Below are 19813 nucleotides of genomic sequence, written 5' to 3' on the forward strand. Positions count from 1 at the left end.
TAGTAACTCTATGTCTTTCTTATACTCAGCGAACATTTCTCTAAACATATTTTTTATTTCGCTAATGGTAACTGCCATATTTAACAATTAAATTGATAACAAATGTTAACTTTTAAAAATTTTTTTTAAATTTGTTAAAAAAAAAAAAGTTCTTTGCAATAAAACACGTCTGTTCGCTGCAACATTTAACGATTAATGATTAATTTTAAAAAATATATTTTAATATCCGCAAGATATATATATATATATATATATATATATATATATATATATATATATATATATATATATATATATATATATATATGTATATATATATATATATATATATATATATATATATTATATATATATATATACTTTTTGGTAATCGTCTGAACATTGCTATTAATTTTTGTACCTTTTTGATCACTAAACCATAACTTACCTCACTAACATCGCTTTTTGTTCTCAATGCTTATTATGACTAGCATCGAGATCAACCAACTTCAAGCTGTGCAAGCTTTTGTTCTAATAGCTCAATACACTTATCTGCAGACATTGATCCTGTTATACGAATTAAGCCTAAATTCCAGAACTGACAACTTTTGAATGTAAATTAATCTTCTTCTAGCTACGGTTACGTAGCGATGTCCATACATCAAAATATAAAGAAAATCTTTCTCATAGGCCGAATTCAGGTTTTTCTTGCCGGCTATTTCAGTAATTAAAAACTTTATTTTTTTGTTGTAATCTACAACCAATTTATGCAGAGTGTTGACTGTTGTGGGTAAACTTTTGAAAACTGTAGCTATAAAACCTGTACGTATACCACTAGAACGGCATATAACGTAATATAATGAAATCCCATCAAGGGATTATAATGAAATCCCATCATGCGTATAATGAAATCTCATCAAGGGATTCGGATTCAGGAGTTTTTGGAGCTAACTTCCAGACATGGAGCAAAATCCAAACATTTGTATGTTTATACTTATTAGGGCAGCCCACTTACCACATATATTTTCCAAAGAATCAATTTTACTAATGGCTGCATAAAATATTGTTCCTTTTACTACAAAAATTATTTTTTTTTGTTATGAAAGTGTTTATGTTGCTCATCTCTAAGTTCTGCACAAACTAAAACACAAAACTTCCATTGCATCTGTTCCGTTTTTTAACTCGTTCGGTTTAATACTTACTTAATTACTTAATTGCGTATTTCTATTGTTCGTTCAAACAAACGCATAACGTGGAAGTTGCAAATGCGCGTTTTTCTTATAAGCATATGATATTTTTAATATAATTTATGTTTTACATAAATACCACCAGCCTAGATTAAAAGCAATATGTCACACCAAGAGATCTACTTAAAAGATTACATTAAGATAATAATAGGAATAATGCACCCAAACATAAAGAAATTTGTTTTGCGATGACTTCCTAACGTAGTGTATTTGTTCAAAAAACACGTTTAAAATGCTGAGTAAAACTAAATATCATGCTAATTTTTTTTTTTTTTAACAAATTGCTTTAAACAAAATCTACTCTTATTTACCTAATTGTATTTTACCTAATTGGGTTAAATAGCTAAGGGGAGTAAAATTAATGATAAAAATTCATTGACTGGGTTGTTGTACAGTCTCTTGCAATTGGTTTAGTATTTTATTAGGTAAATCCATAATTTATTGAAAATGACTTATGCAAATTACATACACAAAGTATATTATTTTCAATAAATTATAGATTTACTTAAAAATGCTTAACTGGTACTAAACTTTTGCAAGAGACTGTTATTGTGGGGATAGGTGGAGATACGTTGAGCAAGCGCAGATTTGGGGAATGGTCATTAGATTGGGGTGGGGTGGAAGTGGTAATTTTTTATACTTTTAAAGATTTTATTCCTACGCAATCATTTTTAAACACATTTTTATATCCAGTTTTTGCTAGAGAACTGGAATACGAGTTTACTGCATTGCGTTTACAGTATTTTATTTTTTACTGTACTGTATCTTTTTAAATGTTTTTCTGCTATTTTTCCATCAAACAATAATCGTTACTAAATACTTAAAAGCAGTAATCCAAGTAAGACAGGGCGGGGTGATATACCCAGGCCACCACCGTTAAAGTTTAAAATATATAGCAGTGATAAGATGGTAATTTGAAAATACTAAAAACCAACCATTTTCGATTTTTTTCCTATTCGAGCACGGCTTAAAAAGTAAAAGGTAAAACACAAAGTTTTTATGAATTAAATCAAATAAAATTGTAATTAAAAACTTATTGTTCAAATTATTATTTATTTTTGAATATGTTTTAAAAATCAACAGGTAATACATTCTAATACTTTTTTTTTTTAAAGAATTTGCCTCTCCAAGGTCAAGGAGGTCACTACAGTCAAAGAGATTTCTTTTTTTCCTTTTGATTTCTTTTAAATTTTGATTATAAACCTCTTTTAACTCTTTAACATCGAAACAAGAACCTTAACGAGCATGATCGATGCCTGGAGAAACAAGTTGAGGGTGGTACAACCAGCGACGTGATGGGTTGGAACTCGGAACTACCTGCTTACAAGGCGAGCCCTCTATCACCAAACCACTACCACATTGGTAGTGTTTTATGTTAGTCATATACATTAGTAATATAAGTTCAAACTATTTTAACAATAGCATCTCTTATACGACAGTGAAAATATGAATAAATAAAAAAACAATTAAAAAAAAAAATTTACTTGCTCAAACAATCAACCGATAATATTTTTTATATTCATTCTCCAAATAAAAAATAATATGTTAAAACCAGACTGATTCAGGATAAGACATTGTCTAGTTTGCATTTCTTAAAAGTTGAAACTGGATGAATGGGCAGGATAGAAACTTGTTTAAAAGGCAGGATAGATAATTTGTAAAAATTCATTTTCATTTGAGATTCAAAATCTATGAACGCTTGCAATGCAAATTTACAAAAACTCCTTTCTGGCTCACATGCCGTCATCATAATTTTAACTATTCTTTGGGTAATTATTGAAAACTTTATTTTAAATCAGATAACAACTGATGTTATACATTTTACAACTATTAAAGTCAAATTGCTTCACTAGAGAAACTTTCCTCTTGAAATTTCGATTAGGTTCCTTGATATCGAAAATTATTTCTTAATAATATGCAATATCCTAATTTTGACTTTTTTTTAGGCTAAAAACTAAAATAATCGAATCAAATTCGGCAGTACTCAAAAAAAAAAAATTTTTTTTTTAAGAGTTTGTATTTTTCCATGTAAATTTTTTTTGCAGAAATGGGCATTTTTAAAAAAGAATTTGTTTTTTAGGCTGCCCTAATACTTATGTCGAATAATGATGCTTTGGGATGAATTGCGATGATTGGAGGCTTGGAAAGAAAGAGCCCTTTGACTCTCTCCTACCTCCCCCCAAACGTGAATGACAACAAGTTGATAAAATATTTTTTGTATTATTCTCAACTAGACTTATATTCATCGATAAATTTTAAGTTTCATAGTATTATCTTTCAGCTTTCAAAAATTACAACCATATAAAGTTTGCAACCCCCTCAAATCCAATCCAAATATTCAAAAACATAATTGCAAGAATTTCGAATTTGTTCAAAGTTCAAATTAGATTGCAATTGATCGAAAAAAATAAGTCAGGAATTTTTAATATGAAAATAACACTTCTTAACCAAAGAAATTTTAATTTTAAAATGTTCAACTGAAAACGATTTAAAAAAAAATCCCAGGATTAAATGTTTAATCCTGGGGTTTCAGGATTGTTAAAAACCGCGGAATCTCGGGATTCCCAACCCTAATGCGTAGGTTATTTAAACCAAGATCTTGATTTCTTGTGGTAGAATTTTGGAAACGAAATAAATTCGGTATATATGAAGTAAACAAAAAGTGAAAAAAAAAAAAAAAGTTTTAACTATTATACATAGAATGTTTAATAATTATTATTATAATTATAATAATTATAATAATTATTCCAACATTTTTAAGTAATATTAATAATTATTAAGTATTCAAAGTTATACACATTTATTTTTTATTTACACGTATAGAAAAATATTTAAAATATAATTTTAAAAAATGTTATTACTATTTGCAAGAGTTTAAAAATTGTTCTAAATATTCGGTTTTATTTTTTACGTATCATTTTTTTAAAGCTATTCATAAAACTCTTTTTAACATGTTTTTCAGAGTTTTGATTGTCTATATAAATGTTTTCTGATTGATTGTTACTAAATATTGGGGACAGTTTTTCAAAGCTAAGGCTTTTTGTATGAATGTTATTAGATTCATCTATAGTGTTGTTTGACTGGAATAACTTAGAATTACGATTGTCTCGATTGTCTGTATATTCGCTTTTCATTTCATTCTTGCCGCAACTTAATGGTTTTTCACAAATTGTATTATTCACCTCTTTTGATTCGTCGTTATGACATTTTAAAAACGGTTTTTTGATAGAATCATTGCTTAAGTATTTAGTCGAATGTCTAAGATAGGGTAAAGGCAACTCTGATTCTTGAATTACAGACTGCGCTATTTTCAAATTTGAGTGAGAGTGTTTTTCAGGTGAACCATTATGCAATCTTGAATTGGATAGGTGAAGTTTCAGGGAAGATATTGATTGTTTCTTTTTTTCTTTAATGTTAGAGTCCATGTTCAATTCATTACAAGAATTGGCTTTTTGAATTTTAGCCTTATTTAAAATAGATCGTAATACAGGTCCTGCGCTTCCCCTTAATTGACCTCGTTTAAATTTTTGAGTACTATCCTGCAATTTTATTGAATCCGATGATTGAGATGATGATACTGATATTTTGTGTTCTATATTTTCTTTTGAATACTTTGAAGAAACCTCAATATCTACTGTAAGATGTACCTTAATATCAGGGCTGTTATCTAATGCGTGAAGTGGTTGCATTTGATGTCGTGTACCAACACCGTTTTTTCGATTTAAATTTTGGCTGCGGTCCCTTACATCATCCGTATGATCGTACTGATTCTCATAGCTATCACTAATACTCAAAAATCGGGCCGATTCACTTCTGGGTTTGGATTCTGCTCCATTATCACCTACAACTTCATCTTTTGTTGACCATAAGTTTGAAAAAACTGCTCCAAGAGAGCGACGCCAGCTAAAATGATAAGCCATATTTTTAAAGCATTTTTATAAAACATTCTATTATACTTTACTTAAAAAGCTTCAAATATAAATATACAAATATAATTGTTTTATTTTAAAACCTATTAATGTATTATTGATACTAAAGATTTTATGTATTAATGTATAATGTAATATTAATGTATTAATAATAATAAAAATTTTATGTATTAATGTATAATATAATATTAATGTACTAATGATACTAAAAATTTCAAAACTTATTAAAGTATTAATGATACTAAAAGAATTTTATAATTTACATACGATTTTCTTGCAATAGAACTTCTTGAAAAAGCTTGTGATTCTTTGCGTCTTCTAATATTATTCCCATTTGATAGTCGTCCTTCTTCGCTTCGACAAGAGTTTTGTGATACGGAACATTGGCTGCTGTCAAGAGATTGATTACCGCCATTTGTCTCATCTTCTTGGGTTTCGTCTTTTCGCTCACTGAAACTACAATAACCCAAATCTGCATCGCTTAAAACTTTGCTTTCTACAACGGCCTCTTGGTTTTTTGAAAATTTTCTGCAAGAAAATAAACTATTGAAAGTCATTTTCCAGAAAAAACCAGAGACAGTCGCAAAAAGTAATAATTTTAAAAAGTTATTATATTTTTATATGTTATGTTTCATATCTACATGTGGTAAGTAAAATAAATAAATTATTCTAAACAATAAAGGTTTTGTAGGAAAACTACCTGTAAAGTATTACCTTTATTATTGCTATTCCTAAACTTTTATATTTTAAGTAGAAATATTTTTTTAACAACAGATATTTAATTTATAATAACTGTTAAACTGTCATTTAAACAATTAGTTTAAAATATTATAATTTAAACTATAGCTATATTTGATTTAAAGTGGTTTACCAGGAAATAAAGTTTATATTTTTCAAATTTTTCAAATTTTCAGTTTAGATTGTTTTAAGATAATTAATTATCCCTGAATTCATTTCTGAAATCTGTTTTTCAGAAAAATTAACACATAAGGTTTATTTTAAGATTTAAACGCGGTGGTTAAAATAATTTTCCATAGCAACGGCCCCTATCAACACACTTTTCTTTCTTGTTTTGGACTAATTTTTGTATACTTGGCATACTTTTCAAAAAATTGAACTTTAGTATGATGGTTAAGTCTGTTCTATACCGTAGATTAAAAAAAAATAAACAAACTACGTTTACTTTCAGTGTTATATAAGAGATGAATAAATGACAAAACTTTATATTTATGTTTACCTTTACAAATGAAGTTGTTTATGGATTTTAGTTTTTTTATTATTTAAATATAGCTAATATAAAAAGTAATGGGAAAAAAAAAAAATCATTTAAGAAAAGTGAAGAGGACATTCGCTGGGAACAAGTTCCAAAAAGCAAGTAAAACCGAAATAGTAACAACAATTTTACTAAAAAAATCATGTAGTGCTTAAAAGCAAATTTAAATTGAATGAAAAACAGTGTTTAAATGATTTTAATTTAATTTTCCTATTCTCAAAGGAATATTAATGCAAGTTGGTAGCTGCCCAGATTGTCAAAAAGGAGTAACCATACAAAATGACGATTTAAAGAGAATGGGATTTTCACACAGTTTGAAAATCAAATTCACATCATGTTCATATGAATGGTGCACTTTTACAAGTAATACTGCGGACAAAATCACACAAAGTAAAGGCAGGAGTGCATTTGATATTAACTTAAGAATGATTATTGCTTTTCGTAGAGACTGGTCAAGGGCATGAACCTATGAGTCGTTTCGCTTATATTACAAATATAAGTTGCATGAATGTAAATGCTTTTCAATATAATCATAAATTCAAGCTGCTTATGATTCTGCTGCTAAAGATTGTATGAAGTTTGCTGGAAATGAAATTAAAGCAAATGCTGTGTAAATGTAGGTGTAAGTGGAAAAAATCAGAAGATGACCAGGGAAATGACAATTATAAACCAAAAGTTAATCTACCTATATGGGCTCATGATATTATATTAAGTGATTTCAATGATTTAAGTGATGACCAATTATTGAAAAATGTGTTTATGAAGAAAGCTACCCTTGAAATTGGAGTGAATTCAGCTATATTGAGTTTTAATGAAGGAACATCTGGTCTTAAACGCGTTTTTGAGTATCTAAATATACCACACAGTGGTAAGACTGTAACCGGTTCATTGAAAAAGGACAAACGTCGCGTTAGTAATATGGAGAGAAAAAAAAAACTTTAATTAAAAAAAGAAGAATTTAATTAAGGGGATTATCTAAAGGCTGGTTTGATAAAGAACAAGAACTTGAAGCTAAAAAATCGTATGCTTCTGGAAGTTTTTAGACTGTTTTTTATCTTTATATTTTTAGAATGCTGTTTTCTCAATATGTCATTTTTTGCTATTTACCTTTACGTGGAACAAGATATTTCCAGATCGGTTTAAGATATGGAGCTAAAATTTTTAGCATTTGCAGTTATAACTTAGATCTGGAGACAGAACTAAAATCAAGACATAAGGTGCTCTATTTACAGTGTTATTACTCATTGTTCATGATTTTTTCATGTAGACCCCCTGAAAAGTGGTATAAGTTATAGCAAATTTTAATAATTGGCCTTTCTACTTGTGCAATGAACTTCATTTTAGTTCAGGAACTAGATAATATAAGCAAGATTATTTGTGCAAAATTTCGAAAGAAAAAGATAATTTATCTTTGAGGTTTCTTGTTTCATCCATGTGTACAGTTTAATGCCTTTTTCGGCTAAAATTTGATGTTTTTTATAAAAAATTTCAGAAATTCAAATTTTTTTTCATAACTAGTAACTAAATTTCGCTATTGGAACTATTTTATTTAATTTTCTGAAAATAAAAATTCAGTTTGACAAAAAAAATTTATTTCCTGGTAAACCACCTTAAAAAATACTGACCCTTTTACAGTCCGGTATTTTTTTTAAATACGGTCGCTATTAGTCCAGCTTTTTTTTTTTGAATTGGTCTCTAAATTTCCCGTGTTTTTAAAATCATCTTGTTTTTTTACTAATAGAATAAAATAAGTTTTTTTACTAATTTATATTCATTTTTTGTATGATAATTGTAAAAGCATGGAGCTGCACAAAGTCCTACATCGCAATCTACACATTCATATCTTGTGTTTGTAACATACCGCATACCTTCTTTGAGCATTAATCTTTTATTATCATTTTCAATAACCATTCATCAAATATATCTTTTCATTATTGATTCTTTTCGTGAGTAAATTTTTAGCTTTTGATAATTATTTTTGCACTGAAAGAACTTCCTTTTTTGTCATTTTTAAAATTAAAGTGAACGCGTTTAAAAGTGAAATACGTTTTAAAGCTTTGTATTATGTAGTATTAAATTTTGTGACAAGTAGATGTATAATTACTAATGTATTAGTATTTTATAATTTTTTTTTTCTTTTCCTTATATGTAAGGAAATGCATAAATCGTAATATTACGGCATGGACAGCTGCGAATCACTTTTAATTTGCGTAATATTACAACATGGAAATTTGAAAACCACTTTAAGTTTGCGTAATAATATGGCATGGACTGTTAATGGGTTAAGAAATTAATTTTGAAACTACTTTGGAGAAAAAATAATCTTCAAAATTCCATCGGGACTTCAATAAAGGTCAAAATCAAAAGTGTTGGTGTTTAAGACGCCATCCTAATTAGAGACCACTATGTTATTAACATAACCAGAGCCGACGCCATAGAGGGGAGGGAGGGGGTAATGGCGCGGGACCGCCTCTCCCACTATTTTTCTTATGGATTTTTTTTAAAGAAAATTCTATATATAGAGGACTTTTTTTTAAAATTAACGATTGTGCCCCTCCACTTCGAAACCACGGAACATACATAAGTTATCGCATATATTTTAAAAAGTTTTTAATAATTTATAACAACAAAGTTGTATAAAATAAACTTAAAGTTACTAAATAAAAAAATAATTTAATAAAATTTACTTTCTTTTTACATTCCTTATAAGTGTTTATTTTAAATTGTTTATTATTATTAATGACAAGTTTTTTAAATGCACATTTGATACTATGTAAGTTTGAAAAAAGTCTACTTAAAATTCGAAATACATTTTAAATTATAGTTTATAACATATAAATAAAAAAAGTCATCTGTGTTTACTTTTTTTTAGCTCTATCAGTTGGAATGCACGTTCCTTTATTTGAAAAAAATGAATAGAGGAGAATTCAATGTCAGTTGGAATGCACGTTGGAATGTACATTATTTGAAAAAAATGAATAGTGGAAAATTCAATGGTGTCATTGAAAAGGTTTGTACTTTTTATGCCTATTATTTAATGTATAATGTTTATTGTATTATGTTAATTGGAAATTTGTTTATTGTTATATGTATGATGTTTATTATCTATTGTTTATATTATAAAATGTTTATTGTTTATTTTATTGTATATTGTATATCTTAAAACCATGAGGACTTTTAATGTTACTTTAATAAAAATACAATTTTTTTCTTTTTTTTCTTTAGCTATATATAAATATATTTTTTAAATTTGAAAGAATATATTAATTTAATTTTATTTATATTAAGTATTAATTATTCATATTAATATATTAATTTAATAAAACTTTACAAATTTAGTAAAGTTTAATATATTCTTTAGTAAAGTCATATTAATTTAAAAACAAGTTTCAAGATTTTACAAAATTTATCTATGAAAGATTTTCAACCATGTATAAAAACTATGTTTAAAAAGCATAACTTTTTGCTTTTATTTAATTTTTATTTTTTATAGTTTAACTTTTGTTTAGTTTTTTTAAAACATTTAAAGCAATAATAAATGTATTAACCTTGTTTCTTCAGCATAGATTCTCTGTTTTCTATTTTTTTTTGAAGTTAGTTGTCTGGTCATTTTTTTCCTTCTGCTTTCGTTTGCCGAATAAAACTCCATAGAACTGTGTATAGAGCTATTTAACAATGATATCATTGCTTCCATCTCCTTTTTTGCTTGAGCGATGTGATACATATCGGGATGGTCTTCTTCAGTGTATTTTAAAAGTTCCTTTAAAAAAAAAAAAAAAAAAAAGAGTTTGAAATTTAACAGCGAAGAACTATGGGATTGAAATATAACATATTGTAAATATACTAACCCTAAGTAATAAAACATATCTTGGAAGTCTTTGCACAGGCGATAAAAGGAACGACGGTAAATCTAGTCTTTCAACAAGCGGGTTTTCATTACAGTCCTGAAACATTTATATTAAACAATAGCTCGTAAAACCCGTTCAAAAAATTTGCAAAGCATTAGAATCTTATAAGTATAAGGGTTAATACAATTATAAAAGTAATGAACTATAATTAAATATTACCAAAAGAAATTTTCGAAACTTTTGAGAAGATCTGGTACATTTACTCAGTGTACTAATTGATTTTGGAAACAGTTGTACATAGTTCATGTAAATTTCAGACAAGTTTGCATTGGCTGAAGTCATTTTTGCAAATATATCACCAATTATTCCTCGCCAGTTTACGTTATTCATTCTGTCTTGTAACTCGTGCATAAAGAACGTGTGAGATATAAGAATTTGATTCAGTTGCGTCGGAAACAACGAACACAAATCTTTTCTTGTAATTATATTAAGTTCTTGGAGTTGTTTTTTGAAGACCTAAAAAGAGTTTAAAAAATAATAAAAAAAATCTGAGCCATTATTTCATACAATAATACATTGTTAGAGTTATTTAACAAACTTTAAAACATTGTTAGAGTTATTTAACAAACTTTAAAACATTATTAGAGTTATTTAACTAATTTTAGAACATAGAAACCAGAACTCTCAACAATTTTTGTATACTTCTCTTAACTTTATAGTATTAGGATAATGAGGGGCGTAAGATAATGAGGGGCGTAGGGTAATGAAGGGCATAGGGTAATGAAGGGCAAAATGAGATTTAAGCACTAATTTATCTAATACAGCTCATGTAACAAGTTTTGAAAAGAGAACAAGACAATTTTGAAGTCTTCTAACATCTTACTATTGTGCAAATGATATAAGTTGTAAAACTGCAATGTTACTATATTATTTATTGACGACACATACACTGTCATTTTTCCCCACACAGTGGAGCAAAATGAGACAGATTATTTTTAAGAATTAATCTAAGGTAAAGATAAAATTTAAATATATTAGGTAAATACAATAAATATAAGTAAACAATATATTAAACATTTTAATATGTCGGATAACAACTGAACGCAGTAAATGTTGCATATTTACAATAAATAAACAACAACATCGGCAAAAAAAATAAAATAAGAAAATGTCTCATTTTCTCCCGCAACATGTTAACATCAAAATTGCCTAATTTTCAGACAATTTTATTAAACAAATTAATTTTTATGGAATTGATAGAATAATGTTTAATGATAAAAATAACACACACATTTTAAATATAAAGTTACTTTATACTCAGTGAGATCAAAAAAAGCCAAAAATAATAATAAAAACAAACTTCAAAGTTTGTAACTGTCATATACCAGATGTATATATAACTCATAACTCGTAAAGTAGTTCTTAGCTCGTAAAGCAACGCGTAAAGTTTTTTCTAACATTAAATGGTTTTAGAATATAACAACACTTTTAAAACAATAAATTTTGGGACAAGCATTATAATAAATGCAATCTCATTTTGCACACTATCTTATAATGCTCTGCATTACCTTACTATATACCACATTTACTGCCGTGTTGTGTATGTATATATATATATATATATACATATATATATAACTTTTAGAAGTAAAAATTATGTAGTTATTTTTATTAAATCTCGTCAAAAAATCAATTATACATATATATATATATATATATATATATATATATATATATATATATATATATATATATATATCAACGTCTTTACTTCTAACAAGGCTGCAAGCAATTATTAGAGTTCCGGTAACTTCCACTATGAAAGTTGAAAGTTACCGGAAGAGAAAAGATAAAGTTTATAAAGCAAGATAACGATTAACAGACAACTTAAAAGATTGCAAGTTATATGAATCAGGAAAACAAGAAATAAGGAGCAAAATCCGAAGAACTGATGTCTGAAGAAAAAAACTAGACAAATAAGAATTTTTGGAGCACTTAGAAACAGTCACAGTAAAAGGATGAGACTTAATTGAATGACGAGTAACACGAGAATGAATTTTAGTAGATGGTACAAGAGACACTAGCTCTTTAGAGCAGCGCCCATTATAGTATTTATAGAAAAGAGAAAGTGAAGCAACATTACGACAACGTGACAATGGTTGAAGGTTGGCTGCAAATGCAGGTCCAACTATGTTTACAATGCGTTTTTGCATCATTTCTAAAAGAGAAAGGCATCATTTGAAGATCCGCTTTAAATATAGCAACAGTATACCCATACAAGGACGGTTTTTCTCCGTTAAAAACTCTCCGTTATTCTCAGTGAAAATTATATTTAAATATCTATATTAAATTTAGTTTTCCTAATTTAGATTAAATGGCTGTCAACAGTTGCAAAGCGATTAAAATCATCTTTGAACTATCAATTTGAATAAATATATTTTACAAAGATATTAGATTTCAAAGAGATGTTAATTATTAAAAAGGTGTTAAATATTAAAAAGAAATAAATATTAAAAAAAATATTTACAAATTTGAAACTTATTAATATTATATAACTTATAATATATAACTTAATAATATATTTTGTTTACATTTCAGTTTTAATTTTAGATAAACTGCATAATTTTGTCCATGAGGAGAAAAGCTTACTATTAGGAACAAATAATAACAACATATGAGCCCCTGAGACGCATAGTGGTATAAGTCACTCGTTTCTAGTTTTGAGAAGTCTGACTAATATCACTATGGCTGTGAACAAAAACAGCTGTTTAGTGAGGAGCATAACAAAAAACAGTTCCAGCATCATTATCGATATCATTAGACTTATACCACTCTGCCAAGTAATAGAATAAACAAAATGCTAACCATTGGTGGCAATAACTCAAAATATTGAAACAAGTGACTTATACCACTATGCATCTCATGGGATCATATTTGTTTCAACATTTTTTTAAAAATAAAGCTATAAAAGTTATACTTAAATAGAACTAGTTTATGGTTCAAGCGGATACCCTGCTTAAATCATATCCACGCTTTGATTTTAGGTCTCCAAGAAGACCCAACAGTTTTGTCAGAAAAGAATTTAACTTAGGATGTTCACGTCTCTTTCCTTTCTATCGTCGTAAATATGGACAGAGATGGCATTGAACTCGGACATTGTGATTCTAAAGCAAGGGCTCTAATCATTACGGCTGTTATTTTGATAATTTAGATAAGTTATTAGAAATTAAACTGATGATAATTTTGAAGAGAAGTGAGAGAAAAAAATATATATATAATTAACAAAATAAGCTTTGGTAACAACAAATTGTGTAAGCACGTATAAATATTAAACCTAACTTTATTTTTTAGTTTATAAGTTTATAATTGAGTATGTTACAAACAATATTATGCTTCACATTTAGCATTGCTTTGATGTAAGATGGTGGAAACCTGAATTCTTTTTGGTGAGTAGACATTTTATTTATAAAAATATATCATAAGCATGATGCATAATATACCTACACAACAATGTGCAATATTTACTGCAATGACTACACGCAACATCGTACAACATATACCTGCTATAGCTACGCGCAAAAAACTGTGCACGATACGCTAATGTTAAAGCATGGCCTTTGATCAAAAGCACAAGTATATTTTTTGTAGCACTTTTTATTTAATATTCTTTCATATAGTCATATATCCGCCCTTAGTTTAAGGTTTCACGAATTTACTTAGTAAATCACATAGATGAAGTTTTCACAAAACTCTTCTGTAACTTTCGAAATTCTAAATCTTAGTCTCAAGGGGCTGTTCAAATAATACGTGACAGTCTTTAAGGGGGGGAGGGGGTATTGGAAAGTGTCACAAAATATCACATGGGGGAGGGGGGTGGTTTGCTACAGTGTGACGTGATAAATAACTTTTCAAATCAAATTTTTTATCACTGCGTAAGTTTTTAAGAGGAGGCTGAATAAGTGCGAATTTCATAACTGCGAATCTCCATAAGTGCGAAGCAGTTGCAAAGACTGGCATAAGTGCGAACTGGCACAAGCGCGAACTGGCATAAGTGCGCCGAAAGAATTTGCAAGCATTGGCATAAGTGCGAACTGGCATAAGTGCGAACTGGCATATGTGCGAATCAATTGCAAAAATTGGCATAAGTGCGAACTGGCACAAGCGCGAACTGGCATAAGTGCGCCGAAAGAATTTGCAAACATTGGCATAAGTGCGAATTGGCATAAGTGTGAACTGGCATAAGTGCGAATTGGCATAAGTGCGAACTTGCCAATTCGCCACTTATGCCAATTTGCACTTATGCCAATGTTTGCAAATTCTTTCGGCGCACTTATGCTAATTCGCGCTTGTGCTAGTTCGCACTTATGCCAGTTTTTGCAAGTGATTCGCACTTATGCCAGTTCGCGCTTGTGCCAGTTCGCACTTATGCCAGTTCGCACTTATGCCAGTCGCACTTATGCAGATTCGCAGCTATGAAATTCGCACTTATTCAGTCGCCCCGTTTTTAAAATTGCGAACTCCGAGATAATTATATACAAACGAAAATTTTCAAGAAAAATGCTATGCAACGACTTCACAAGAGCTAGCGTTTATTGTTTAACGGAGTCATAACAAATGAAAATAAAAAAAATAAATTAGCTTTTTTTTAAGTTACTTGTGGTAATTGCAGATATAAAAAGAAATTTTGATTCTACAAACAAAGAAAAACCAGATAGTGGGCGGTTATTTAAAAGCAATTTATGTTACCGTTAAAAATCTAATTTTATTTTTTAACGAATATTTGTATAAATATACTAAAAATTTTAGTATTAATAGTTGTTTAAAATTTGATCTTTAAACATAAATATTATTCTTGATCGTCATCTGATCTATAAATTTTTTAGTTTTACAATACTTTAATTTTTAATGTTATTGTTATTATTACTTTTAAATGTTTAACTACTTTAGTTACGTTATCATTTTTATTATATGTTAAGTTATTTAGTTACTATGATATAAAATTTTAGTGCTACTATTAAATAGTTGTACTATTAATAATGTTATTATTAATAATATCTTTACTATATACTTATTTAACGTAATGGTTGTAAGGAAAATTAATTTCTTGTTGTTGATGTTGTTATAGATTAAAAATGTCTAGTGAAAAAGAAAAACTTTACAAATCTATTTATGAAGGATATTTGAAAGCATTTGCAAACAAACCAAAGCAAAAGTCTCAAGAAGAAACAAATAAAATCTGGTCTGAGATTAAAACAAAGAGCAAAACATTATCCGAATTAAATGTAGAAGTTGAAATAAAGTTAAAAGAACTAAAACAAATTGAACTCCGAAATAAAGTTGATATTTTATCTTACTGGACAAAATTACCGAACCAAGTACCGAATACGTCAAAAAAGCGTGCAGTTAAATCTAAAATCACTTTTGATGGCGTGACTGACGCGACCCCATCAATTACAACAAGTGAAGAGTGTGAAAAAGAAAATTCCAATTTCTCAAAAGTTGTAACAAAACAAGCCCCGAAACAAGATCAGTTAAAAAATGAATTTTTTATCTTACAAAAAGATATTGCATATCTCACTGAAAAAAGAAATTGCAACTTGTTGTCACAAGAAGACTACCAAATACTAGGGCAAAAGCTAAAACTTTTGGTTGACTAAAAAGAAAAAAAGCTATGGAAGCATTAGATCCAGATATTAGAAAAAAGTTGTGTGGAATTAGAAATTCAGTATCGAAAGGTCGACCGCTAGCCTGTGATCAGGGCAGTTTAATAAAAGCAATTGTAGATATTGCCATGAAAGGGTTGCTTCTGATGATAGGAGAAGAACTGAAATGGTTTGAACTGTAAAAGCATTAAATGACATGGTTGAAGAATTGAAAAATCATGGTTACAATCTCTCGAGATCAGGAGTTTACTTAAGATTACTTCCAAGCAGATCATTGAGCACAGAAGGAAAAAGACATGTTAAAACTGCACCTGTTCGGTTAATAAGAGCACAAAGTTCTGAGCATAAATATCATGCAGACACAAAGTTTGCCAAATCATCCATTAGTGCCCTTGAAGAACTTGCGGCAGTCTTGGGTCCTAAAGAAGTGACGTTTCACTCCCAGGATGATAAAGCTAGGGTGCAAATTGGATTGACAGCTGCAAGCAAACAAGCACCAATGATGATGCATATTGAGTAACTTTAGCTGATCATGGTTTTGTAATTGCCTCTCAACACAAACTTATTCCTTCAGTAATTGCAGCCATAGAAATTAAAAAGGATTGCATGGAAAAACAAGCAGTCACATACTCTGGCCCAACATACATAGCAATCAGAAGTGCAAAACATGATTCATTAACAGCACTTAGTCACTTAGAAGAAATGAACAGAATAAACCATCTTCCTGCATTTAAAAGCAGCTTATTTACTGAAGATGGAGTTAGCAAACCAATCATGATTATAACTGTTGACTGATAACTGATGGTGGGTCAGATGAAAATCCAAGATATGAAAAAACAATTCATTGTGCCAAGACTTATTTCAAAGAGCATGATCTTGATGCAATGTTTGTGGCCACTAATGGTTCTGGAAGAAGTGCCTTTAACAGGGTTGAGAGAAGAATGGCTCCGCTAAGCCATGACCTAGTAGGAATTATACTTCCATTTGATAATTTTGGAAGCCATCTTAATTCAAGAGGAGAAACAATAGACAAAGTTATGGAGAAGGCAAACTTTGCCCAAGCAGGTGAAGTTCTTGCACAAATTTGGTCTAGCACAGTCATTGATGGATTTGAAACTAAAGCCGAGTACATAAAACCAAACAGTGAAAAATGTGTACAGTTAAAATATTTTGGAGCAGAGTGGGATGCTAAACATGTCAGAGAAAGTCAATACTTCCTTCAAATTGTAAAACGTAATGATCAAAAATGCTGTGGTCATCGTCGCAGCTCACTGTTTCATCTTATTCCAAGTGGTTTTCTTCCACCACCAATTTCTTTGTTCCAAGGAGAAGATGGTCTTGAATGCAATAATACAAAGAACAACTTTGCCTCTCTCTTTTTAAACTTATCACTTTGCAAAACAATTTTGCCCACGACAGTAACAAAAAAGTATCCTAATGGATTGCCATACGACTACTCATGTCCAAGCATTCAAAATTCCTTACCAAAAAGAATTTGTACCAATTGCAGTTTATATTTTACAACTATCAAATCAATAAAACAACACAAAACAGTTTGCTCAAATATTGGATGTTCGAATGAAATTCAAAAAGTTAGGCCTCAACGCTTAGTTGCTCAACGTCTATCTGAACTCATGTGTGTCTTTTTAAATTCGGACAAAGAAACAATTGAGTGGTATGATTAAGATGATGTTGATACCTCTGACCTCAACTGGCCTTCAAAAGTTATTGAAGAACATGGAACTCCAAACTTGAAGGTCAAAGTCCGATTTGGGAAAAAATTTAGGTTTCAGACAGATATTCATCAATTGTATTTTTTTATAAAAATAAACTATTACAATTAGAAAATAAACTTATAAAAAAAATTTTTTGTCACGTCACGCAGAGTGGGGGTTGGGGGTTCTTCAAAATGCCACAAAATGTCACATAGGGGAGGGGGGTGTTAGAAAAACGACAAAAAAAGTATTCATCACGTATTATTTGAACAGCCCCCAACTGCAAATTGTGTTTTATTTCAACAGATCATTAAATTGTGTTTTATTTAAACAGATATGCAAATTATTTTTTATTTCAACAGATCTTGATGATTTGAGATGCTTTAAATGTATTTCTAACACAATTTTAAAAGTTAGTTATTTTCATGCTGCATTTTTGTTGCTTATTCTGGAGACAGTACCAACCTGTTATCTAGCAGACTATTTTAATCTTTTATAAATCAAGAATTATTCCTAACTTTACATTCATATCTTCAACAAAGGCTTACGATTGTACCAAATCAGCACTACTTGCAGTAACTTTTTTTTATATAAAAGAACAAACAAATAATAATTAAAAATAGTCAAAAATAATAATTACTAATAACTAGTTGGAGAAAAAAAATAAAACGGAAATGAACTTTTAAAATACACTCTTAAATTTTTTACCACATTTTAATAAAATTTGTTGAAAAAATTTTAAAGTCGTTTACTTTTTATCAATTTTCTGTTTTATATTTTTTTAAAAATTTGGTAAAAAATTTTTCTTTATAAGTTTAACTGTTTCTATTCTTTTTTGCATTCTAATTACATTTTAGGTTAGATTCTGTTTAGGTCTCAGTCTCCTTCGAGCTAAAAAAACTATTGTAGAGTATTTTACGGCAGAAAATAATCTTTAATTGATGAATTATTATGCATTCTTGCATATTAAAACTGTAAAATTAATAAATAGAACAACTATTAAATGAAAAACTAAAAAAAAAAAAAAAAAATAACTGTAAAAAGTAGCGATAAACATTTTTAGGTGAATATTTAGCACGGTTTTATCAGCGTATTATGTCCAAACAAGAGCTTTAAATGGTATAATTTTTTTTGCTTTAGGGTTTTTTAATATTTAAAGAAACTTTTCTTTTTTTATATAATTTTCAAAACCTTTTTACCATCCGTAATAGTGAATCTAAAAACACCATTTTGGAGTCTTTCTCGGCGCTCATCGGCGTTAACATGAATTTAGTTAAAGTATTTTGAAAAAGTTCCTTTTATTTATTATTGATCCTAATTCTAATCGGTTCTGACGTATATTAACTGTATATAGATGTCAAAATGCAATATTTCTATTGATTTTCACAAAAAAATACTAGAGTTCCGACCAAGAAAGAGCTTATATTTAAGAAAAATTGCCAATAAACGATTAGAACGGATCGTATTGTTAAACTATAATGTTCATTTAACCTAAAAAACGTATTTATTTAAAATCTTATTAAAATTTAGACAAGCGATTGTAATTTTAAGAAGAATTTTTTTTTAAAAAAAAAGAATCTTCGGTTTTGGGTTTTTTCGCTATAAATATTTATATTTTATGAGACCGCAAAATTTATTATTTAAATTTTTTTCGTCTTTTCATAATTCACAGACTTGATTATTTAACGGAAATATGCCGTAATCAACAAAATATCATACAGACGCTATAATATTTTAAAATTGCCTTTACTACACCGAGGAGGTAATTAAAATAGAACATAATTATTAAAAATAAGAACTAAAAATTTTACCGAATCTAATGTTTGCAAACATGATATGTAATTTTTTTCGGTTTCTAATATCTCCTCCATTACACGTTGTCTTTTAACTTCTTTTCGTTCTTTTTCATACTTCTCCGCTTGTAAAACATCGTCAAACGGCTCTTCAAAATCCTTTTCATCAAAGCTAAAGGTTGGCGGAGAAGGCACAATCAAATTTGCAAGAAGCTCGTCTTTAGCTAATTCGTGCAACTTTTGTTTGCTTGCAGATGGAAAAGCTGAAAGCAAAATATCAAATTCCTGATCCTGTGATACTGTAATAATCATTACTTTTTTACTTAAGATACACTCGTGATTTTGATAGTTTTAGTGAACATTTTG

General features: G+C 28.7%; 1 protein-coding gene across 12 annotated transcripts in view; it reads right to left on the reverse strand.

Moving 5' to 3' along the window:
- Positions 1-3979: 3979 nt before the first annotated feature.
- Positions 3980-19813, reverse strand: part of LOC100214995 (rac guanine nucleotide exchange factor JJ) — a 65298-nt gene continuing 49464 nt past the window's right edge. For 6 of the 12 annotated variants that reach the window (XM_065805542.1, XM_065805544.1, XM_065805551.1 and 3 more), the window contains 6 exons: positions 19466-19710; positions 10496-10792; positions 10277-10372; positions 9977-10188; positions 5423-5611; positions 3980-5129 (listed from right to left, as the gene is read on the reverse strand). In XM_065805542.1, the coding sequence (XP_065661614.1) occupies positions 4127-5129; positions 5423-5611; positions 9977-10188; positions 10277-10372; positions 10496-10792; positions 19466-19710 (2042 nt within the window). In that variant the 3' untranslated portion in view covers positions 3980-4126. Of the gene's footprint in view, positions 5130-5422; positions 5684-9976; positions 10189-10276; positions 10373-10495; positions 10793-19465; positions 19711-19813 lie in introns of all 12 variants that reach the window. The other 6 variants (XM_065805541.1, XM_065805543.1, XM_065805548.1 and 3 more) reach the window with 1 other exon arrangement.

This window comes from Hydra vulgaris, chromosome 09 (assembly GCF_038396675.1).
Source record: "Hydra vulgaris chromosome 09, alternate assembly HydraT2T_AEP".
Classification (NCBI taxonomy): domain Eukaryota; kingdom Metazoa; phylum Cnidaria; class Hydrozoa; order Anthoathecata; family Hydridae; genus Hydra; species Hydra vulgaris.